This window comes from Lathamus discolor, chromosome 1 (assembly GCF_037157495.1).
Source record: "Lathamus discolor isolate bLatDis1 chromosome 1, bLatDis1.hap1, whole genome shotgun sequence".
NCBI lineage: Eukaryota > Metazoa > Chordata > Aves > Psittaciformes > Psittacidae > Lathamus > Lathamus discolor.
In genome coordinates this window covers 123,670,355-123,679,908 of record NC_088884.1, presented here as the reverse complement: position 1 = coordinate 123,679,908, position 9,554 = coordinate 123,670,355, and the positions used below count along the sequence as shown (strand labels likewise).

The following is a 9,554-nucleotide window of genomic DNA, read 5'->3' as shown; positions in this document are numbered from 1 at the left end:
CAGCCCATGCCGCACTCTGGGGGCAGGTAACCACCAGCAGCTCCCTGCCTGGGCACAAAGGTGCATGGTCATGCTACTTGCTTTGTATGATGTCAAGGCAAAGCAGTGTCGTGTGGCATGCTGGATGTTGTAGACTTGCTCAGTGATGATCACCCACCTCTTCCTGCCCTGTGGCCTGGCCTGTGGCTTATCAGTCTACAGTGGGTGGGGTGGCAAAGCTGATAAGGGAGACTCAATGTGCATGTTGGTGGTCAAAATGCAACATTTAAGGGACAAATATCATGTTCTGATAAACAAACAGCATGTTCTGTAAGCAGGAGAAAGTTCATTTGCAGCCTTGCTGCATCTGATGTACCACAGCTCAGAAACTGGATGCAGAGTCCTAATTTTTCAGGTTATGTTGCCCCTTGCTTACTGGAAAATTCTCTGCTGGTACAAACTTAGGTGCTGAGTGTAGCAGGGTCCAGTGCTGTCTGACCAGCTCCAAAGCAACCCATGGCCCATCATCAGTGTTGTATGTGGGGTGGCTGTCCCTGCAGCATCAGTACCTGATCACAGGTTGGATCTTTCTGCCCGAAGTAAAATACAGTGTGCTGCAAGCTCAGAAGGCAGTAAAGCATTAGGTTCAAATTTTGAGTGGGAGAAGGGGCAAGGGAGGGAAGTATAACCTTGTGAACTCTGTGTTCTGCTGCAAATCAGCGTTTTGCTAAGTACCAGTGCAGCCTCTTAGACATGGCACACCTGCATGTATGAGAATATAAGTGAAGTTAAACAGCTGAAGAAATTGGTGATGCTCTTTATGTAACTAGAGCTGCTGAAATGCCATAAATACTTGCAGGTCTGTGGTCTTACGTTGGTTGCAATCCACTAGACCATGCCATGGTAGAAAACATAATGAAGAAGGAATGTTCCCCAATATATGTTGCAACTGTATCTTAAAATATAAAAATGTATTCCTTTGGGGTTTTTTTATAATTATTCAGTTTGTACCCTCCAACAGCTTTTAATTCCTGTAGGAAAAACAATGTAGATGTTTTTCAGGTTAGAGAAAACGAGTATTTCACACCACCTAAACACCACCTAAGAAACAAAAGACTCAGCATTGCCCCCTAAATGTTCACATTAGGGTTTTTTTAATGATTCCTAGATGAAATGCTAAAACAAAAGAAAAAAATTGTTGTAATCTTTTGTGAATGCTCATGATGTATAAGGGGGGGGGGAAAGTCAGTATTTGTGGGCTTTTATTCTGAATAACTCATAGGGGAAATTCTATATAAACACTTTAGTGTTTTACCTCAAAGGAAATCATTGATTGTAAAAGACTTTAATGGGATTTTCATGCTTTAAGGTTCTGCAACAATATGCAGTTAAGCAGGCTTGCCCCGCTGAAGGTCATTCTTAATCTAAAAAGGAAAGTTGTATCAAGGACTAAAGGTACTTGGCAGACAACAATCTAACCTTGAGTTAACTCCAAATGCATGAAAAAGCATCCTCAGCTGTTGGAGTGAGTTGGGCTTTTAGGTGTTATTGCTAACTGAAGATACAGGTTGTGCTGTTGGAGTGTTTCCCACTTTGCACAAATGTTCTGCAGCTGACCACCAGCAAGAAAGATAAAGGTCATCACAGCAGTAAGAGATCAATATGCTAATTGCACTGTCTGATTGTAGTCAAACATTTGAAACTTATTTACCACACTAATGCTTCTTCTGAGTGATGTTGATATACATCTTATGTAACCCTTAGCAAAACTTGGCTTTGTGTGTACGGACACCAAGATATTTATAGCATACATATGTGGCGTAAGGGAAATATTTCCAGTCTTTATTCTTCTATAATTTCCTTTTTTTCTATACTGGAAAGGGAAGAGGTGAATTGTTTATTATCCTTTGGGAACGCACTAATCTGCTGTTTCTCACCACAGCCTTACATTTGCTTCTCTTTCCTGTTGACCTGCTGTTGCATCATTTTGTATTTCACTCTAAAACAGCTAATATAATTTAAAAAAGACTTAATGAAACTGACTTTCAGATAAATTTACACACACACACACACACACACACACACACACACACTTGGAAACTATCTATAAGACAGCGTACTTCTAATTTTCAGAAACTCACATTTTGCCTTTTGGAGTTCGAGGTCTGAATCTACCGGAATCAAGTCTGATTGTTTTGATTGCACCCATGTAAGCAGCAATTCTGATTTTCAATATACAGCAATTTGTATTTGTACAAACATTCTTTTAAATGTACACTCGTGCACATGAAGAGTTCAGTCGATTCAGCTGTTGTAGCACTGTGTCCATGTGCTTCATGTTTATGTAAGTAATCATACTGTTATCATGGAAAATTGCTTTTGATTAATTAAATGAAAAGGGCTAGTTTGGCAACAAAGTCAAAAGTCTAGCTCAGCTGAAAACAACGTTCTTTTAACTGAGATGGGAGCAGGACTTCAATACCAGTGTTGTGGTGTGCTGTAGTGGCAACTTAGCACTTAAATTCATTTACAGTGTCCAGCAACCAAACTACTGCATATTTTAGCTTCTGCTACCCTTCAGACTACTATAGAGGGTTTTTTTTTTTCTCCTGGAACTTGTACGAACATCCAGATTTCAAGATTTAACATAGAGGTGATTCAAAATCTTGCTTATTCAAGCCATGAAGACAAAATACAGTCTGGGTTCTGCTGTAATACTGTGGGCTCATGATGCTGTGTTACAGCATGGTGTGATTACAGCAACCAATAGTTTTAAACCAAGTTCCTTCTATATAGTTTTTACCAGAATTTCTTATGTTTAATAAGATAAAAAGGTCAGGAAAAAGTTTCCATGAAAACTACTCTTTATTGGTGTCAGAAATTGAGTAAGAAAAATGCTTACGCACCAATTCCATGTGAATCTGCAGGGAAACTAGACAAATCCTACATTTTTCTCTTGCTGCATTGACTTTGACAGCCAAAGAACATAAATTTTGAAAAGTATAAGAAGTTTATTTAAAGTAGGATGTTATTTGAAGTGCATACCATCTTCTTACAAAATACAAGATCAACCAGCTCATTGATAAACTTATCAAAAATCACAGTCAATGCCTTTTTCAAAGATTTGCTGATATCAGTATGTCTAAAAAGAACAGACATTTAAAATAATTTTGTAGGCTGACAATGTCTTCCTAGGGCGCTTTGGTACTTGTTTTGGTTTTACATCTGTAAAGGAATGTGCATATATAGCTCTTCACTAAGATACATTATGCTTTGCATATGATTTTATCAAAGCTAACTGAATTATGGTTATATAAAATATCCAGTGCCACACTAAATCTATATGCCCATTTATAACTGTTAAAATAGTTACTCTTCGCCTTTCTCACTTTCTCATACTCTTTACCTGTACTTCTAAACAGAGATAGCAATGGATACATATGAAAAGCCAAGTTAAATAATGAAAAAAAAAATAAAATTAGTGGTAGTTGCCTCTGATTTTGGAAAACTTGCTTTATTGTTTGGGTTTTTTTTCCTCAAAATTCCAAAGGTTTATCTGCAGGACTGTTGGTATAGATAAATTTTACCATCTTTTCGTGATTTTCTAGAACTCCAGAATAAGGTGTGATGTTTGGGGATTTTGTGTGGGTTTTTTTGGGGGGTTGTTTTTTTTCTTGCTCTATACAGAGACATTTGAAGCTTCTGTTAAGCTCTACCAGTATGAATCTCATTCAGGTTTCAAGTTCTTAGAGACGAGGGGTTAGATACAGGCACTGATCAGAAAGTTTCAACTGTCTGCTTTTCTTGATTGCTGTTCTTATTAGAAACCATGTTGCAAGACAAAAATCTGATACTGGATTTAAACCACGGCACTGCTGATCTTCACTCATCTTTATACAACTTACAAAAAATGTGGACATTGCAACGCTAGTGTTATGACTTAAAAATCTGGGTATGACTCATTTCAGATTTGGTTTAGTTCTGCTAATGAAAGGGCTACCGTGGTTTCCTTTATATGCAGGTTTGGAATTTCTGGTGATATAAAAACATGCAAAGTGCATATTTTTGAAAACAAACCATAAAATAAAAGCTCAATGTATTTTTTGACCTCCAGTACTGAAAAGAACAGTCTGTTTTCTGTTTGAAGTTCTCATTCATTGTAGTGCTGTGTTCCAGATATCCCATTCATTTAAATTACAGGAATAGAGTACTACGCAACACTGGGGTTCACCAAACAAAGGTTTCTTTTCAATGGTCTATTTTTATGCTCTATTTATAATACTGTAGTGGGTATTTTAGGAAAACTACTATTAAGCAAATAGTTCTATAGTTCTGAATTTTCAAGTATGCTTCAGCTGTCTGGTTTGGCAGCCCAGTTTAAGAAAACAAATGATAGGCTTTGCAGTAACAGCTCATTAGACAGGAAGATGGGCTTGACCTTAAAGCCTGAGTTCAGGGATGCAAGTTATCAAAGTTTTGCATGACCCTTGGCTAATCTCTTATCTCTGTGTGCTTCAATTCTCTATCTATAGAATGAGGGATAATACTTTCTTCGCTTTCTTACATTGTAAACTCCTACTGTGCTTACTATACATGAAGCCAGTAGGACCAGTAGTGTAGTGATGACTTTGGTACTATTGCAGTAATACATTCTACGTTACTGTTAAGGCAGTTCCATAAAGATGTAATGTTAGCTGTAAAAATATAGCTGTATATATTATTAATATATAAAAGTATAAACAAAAAAATGGACTTTTGCAGTTCTGTGCTGGAGTCTGATGTTTCACCTTAAATGCTGCCCTATACACAGCCTGCATTAAGTAGTCAACAGCACATCCAGTTTCAGTCTGAACAGTATAGACCATTAAGAGTCCCTTTGTACAGATCCTTCTTAAGGTCACTGAAAATCCGTCTCAGGTACCTAATGTTTGATTTGGTCTTCAACTTTCAGTAGTCCTTATGAGAGCCAAGGAATTGATATGGAATGTTTCAGCCAGGTAAGTTTCATGTACATCCTCCCATCACCACCCTCCATTTCTACCCCCAACTTCCTAAGGTGTGAGCCAGGGCCTTCCAGGTCTTGCAGAATGTGGCAGACAGGAGTGCTGAAGACAGGACTGCAGGGGCTCTCTCAGCTCAGCTGTTGTTGATCTGGACTGCTGACTAACTTCTCCATCGATTTAATTGTTGCTCCTTTAAAACACTGAAAGCCCATTATGCAATTGCTGGGGAAAAAATAAAACAAATAGCCATCAGTGACAGATTTAGTAGTCTAATGTCTCATGCAAAATAGAAAATATTACTTGTGAAATACAGATGAAATTTGGGGTAATGTTTATTATTTGGGAATTTCAGCTGAAAAGGTTAAGAGAAAAGAAAAAAAAAAGCCGAAAGCAAGAAGGCTTCTAATGTAAGATTGTCTTCCATTTCTTTTTTTGTCCCATGTTTTGCATATGTAACTGATGAAAAATCAGGTTCGGTCCTCTCATTATTTCAAATGTTGTTGTGAGAAAAAGAGCTATGCTCATCCCAGTTTCCAACCACCTGTTGAAATTCAGGCTTAAGGGCCCATCCTGTTTGCATCTGCAAATAGCTTTATCCATATGTACAACTCCATTGAGATCAATAAGATTACTCATGTGAGTCAAGTTACCCAGGCATGTAAATATTTGCTGAATTAGGACTAAAACTGGAAGGGAATGTAAACGTAGGTGGTAAATCTTAAGATAAAGGAGCTGAGCGCCCACAATGACGACTGGAGTTAAGAGAGTTAGTTCAGGTGCCTGTCACCCCTTACTCCCGTCAAGCTTTATGGGTTTCTAAACAGCTTTATAAAGCAGAATTATCTTTAACTACGTGTCCACAACATGCATTATGAACTAGTAAGTACACTGTTTTGCCTTGCCATTGACTTCCCTTACAAGAATTTGGCTACCTGTGGAAAAGGAGATAACACTGAAAATATCTTTTGTCTTGATACACTATGGGAAAAAAAAATTCAAGTATAAGTGCACAGGTACTATACAGCTACTGCAGTCACAGGCCAAATGCATTATATATAGTTGCAAAGCACACTAGAGAAAATGTAGGTGCTTTCTTCAGCCAGTCTCCACATTATGGATGCTGAACTGGAGGAATGGGGGTTAAATTTACTTTTCTTAGAAAGTGAAGCAAGCCATTCAGAATCAATTCAAGAAGTCTCTGGCCCTAAATTCCACTGTCCCTGTCATTCAGTCTCTGCATGCTGATTAAATTGATCTGATTGCTTATCTTTTTAGGTTTATGCTTAAACTGATGAGGGAATCTCATTTAATCTGTCTCTTTCTGAATTGACTGCAGTGAGGAGACATGGCATTCAGCAGTAAAGCATCCTTGTCATGTCCCTCTTTCTACTTGCAGCTCCGTTCTGCCACTCACTATGCAGCCCATCTGAGATTAAATTTAAGATATGGTAATTTTTTTCAGCCTCACAAACTTGCCAGTTTACCATCCCATACGCATACTCCACGCATTTAACAGGCCAGCACTATGGGGTGGAATGGTACCTCTTTGAATGGCTGTTTTGGGAGTGTTGTGGGCTCTTTTCACCAAGGCAGTTTATGCATTGACAAGATTCTTGGTATAGGGTTGTTAAAAGCTTGACTTTAGTCTCCTTTACACTATTAACTGCTTCATAAATCAAAACATCTGGGTCCACAGAGAGCAGGTACAATGCTGTCGTGCCTGGGGCTACAACATTATTTTAATACATAATGAGTTTAGAAGATGCAAAACTACCAACTGCATGTTTTATTCATTCTCAAATTGCAAGAGTGCCTAGGTTTCCTTTTGATGCCTGCTCTATTTGCATATGCTACCTGTGTTCTTCTGCAGCCACTTAGTATTTGAATGTATATGCCCTCATCAGCTGTAAAGCATTAATGTTTTGCACTTGTATAGCCTTTCATCTAAGGAGCTCAAAGTATTGCTGACAATGAAGAAGAATTACAGTCCCCTTTGAAGTGGGTAAATGCTACTACCTTCATGTTACTGATGGGCAGAGTGAGGTGACTTCACCCTGCATCCACCACAAGAGCCGGAGCATCTTCTCTAGCTACTGCTTTGTGCAACCTTTACCCTCATCACCAGCTTTGCTGGCTGGCTCTCTTAAGCGCTTGTAGGGCAGTAATTCCTCCTATTTAGCAGATCCGGCTGTTTTGTACCAGAAAGGGAAGGCATTAGCGCGGTGAAAGGTGGCCGGGGAGGGGAATAACGGGGCTCTGAGGGGAGCGACAGCCCCGAGCTCCACCATGCGCCTGTCCGAAGCCCTGTGCTCAAAGCAAAGGGGGGCCGGATGAAATCACGGCCCCGGTTCGGCTTGCTTCGTCAAGTGCCTCTTAAACCGTTCCGAAGCGCAGGTGTGAATTAGGACACGTGCCCGTTGCTGGGAGAGGGACGCCTCGCAGGACGCGACGCCCCGACACGCGTGTGTTACCTGGGCCAGGCTCCGGCAGGGCTCAGGGGAAGGGCACCCTGGAGTGGAGCGGCACGCAGCGCCGGTGGGGGCAGCCGTGCCGGTGGAGCTTCCTGCGCAGGGCCAGGTTGGCTGCGGAGACAGGCAGGGACGGGAGGGGGGAAGGCAGAGCGTGAGAGCGGGTCGCCGCCAGCCTGCCCCGGTGGTCGCGGTGCGGGGGGCAGCGGCCTTACGCTTCTCGGAACAGTGCCCACCCCGCTCCTCCCGTGCCCACACTCCTTCGCGGCAGCAGGATTGCAGCAGTTGCCTGCCTTCAGTCCCAGTTTATCCCAGCCCACCCCAAACTTTCCAGGCCCCCCACGTACTCAGATACATCTCTCCGTCGCCTCACTGCGAGTAGAGAAATGCCGGGCACAGATCGAGACAGCAAAAAACGTGTGGCAGCGGAAGCCAGGCGGATACAAACTCGCCCCGGAGGGCAGGAACCGCGTGTTGGATGCGGTGAGCGGCACGCCGGACGTGCCCACGGCAGGCATGAACGCTACTATGCCCTCCTTCCCCCAGCCCATGCGGCTCCGCTGGTGTCCCTTACCTGTCCTCTGTCCGTCGGCAGGCAGGAGGCTCGCCAGGAGAAAAAACACGACACACAGGAGCAGCCGGAGTCTCATGCCTGCGGAGATGCGCTCGGAGGCTCTGTGTGTGTGTACGTACAGGCGGAGAAACGTGAGCGGCAGCAGGCGCAGCCCTTTGCTCGGCTGACCACACAGGCTGCGGCGGGCTAGGAGCCCCCGGCAGCGGCTCCTCCAGCGACGTTAATGGTCGGGCAAGAGCAGGGCTTCTGCGCTGCACCGCGGCTAGTGCCTCCTTCTCTGCCCCTCTTCCTTTCCTCTCTTTTCTTTGTCACTCCCCCTTATTTTCCATAAGCAAACAGCGCAGGAATGAGCAGTCCGTGTAAACAGTAGCTGCTGTCAATACACTGGGGGCACGGAGCCTCCTGAACAATACACTGACTCCGCTTTAAATTCCACCCAAGCAAGGAGAATAAAACCCAAAACAATATGTAAAACAAGCCCCGATGTTCCCTCCCCCATTTGCAACTGTTTAAACTCTGCATTGCCCATATTGGTCCCACATGCAGAAAGCAACGGCAGCGGCAGGAAGTCCCCGTCTGCCCCCCCTCGGTGTGTCCCCCGGCGGGGGCTGGCAGGCCCCCAAGCTCGGCACTCCCCGCAGCCCCAGGGCTCTCTCTCTTCTCTAAACTAGCTGCGAAGCGGTGGCTATTCAAAGTGAAACTGGTAGCAGTTAAGGCTAATGGGTGCCTTTGTACCGTCAAGCATTTTCGAAGGATCAGAATATTCTGGAATTAATTCGCGAGCTTGTTTTCTTTTTCCTTTTCTCTTTACCAAGTCAGGTGAAATACAAGTATTACGCGATCTGTCACGGCAGGGCCATTCCGGGGAGAGCAGTTTTGGAGGGGACGTTATGTTTTCATAACTCACCTGTACATTGCGTTATATTAGTACCAGCTCACGGCGAGAGCTGGCTTTAACAAACCGCGCTGAAAACAGCTGGCGGGGTAACACTGCAGATGTGCAAGACTGAAGAGGAGACAGACAAGCCCCGCGGAATGTGTTAGCAGCAGGGATGGGTTTGAAATCCAGTGAGTTACCGACGTCAGCTAAACATGGACTGCTCCTTTTCTTATTTTCAACCTGCTGATTTCTTGGGATGGAATTGCACCTAGTGGTTTGGAAAGTGAAAATTTGTCCCTTTCTGAAAAAAAAAAAATTCGTGTTTTAAAATAAGCAGGAAAGAGGTCATTTCTATATAGATTAAATACTATTATTAATAGAAAAAATCATCAAAAGTTGTCTAAAGTTCATTGCCAAATTCCTTAAAAAGTAGAATATATGGGATTTTTTAAATTCAATAGCCTTTGTATTATTTTTTTGCCCTGTCGTGGGTTTTTCCATTTTCTTTGAAATCCTATTTAACTCAATAGTCACTGTAGTCCCTCCTCATAGAGTTATATGTCATTACTGGGTTACTTGGCTAGTCTAGGTAAAGTATGCCTGTATGAATTGAGACAACATGCATCTTCAATGTGTGGTGTGGAAATCGT

At 42.5% G+C, this 9,554-nt stretch overlaps 1 protein-coding gene across 2 annotated transcripts; it reads right to left on the bottom strand.

The window, feature by feature from the left end:
- Window positions 1-2,970: 2,970 nt before the first annotated feature.
- Window positions 2,971-9,054, bottom strand: APELA (apelin receptor early endogenous ligand). 2 transcript variants are annotated; one of them, XM_065665241.1, is made up of 4 exons: window positions 8,932-9,054; window positions 8,025-8,341; window positions 7,454-7,564; window positions 2,971-5,204 (listed from the first exon to the last, which is right to left on the bottom strand). In XM_065665241.1, the coding sequence occupies exons 2-3, from the start codon at window positions 8,098-8,100 to the stop codon at window positions 7,476-7,478; spliced, it is 165 nt and encodes a 54-aa protein (XP_065521313.1). In that variant the 5' UTR covers window positions 8,101-8,341; window positions 8,932-9,054; the 3' UTR covers window positions 2,971-5,204; window positions 7,454-7,475. The 2 variants fall into 2 exon arrangements, with proteins under 2 accessions (XP_065521313.1, XP_065521312.1); XM_065665240.1 differs by lacking the exon at window positions 8,932-9,054 and having other exon boundaries at window positions 8,025-8,614.
- Window positions 9,055-9,554: the final 500 nt, after the last annotated feature.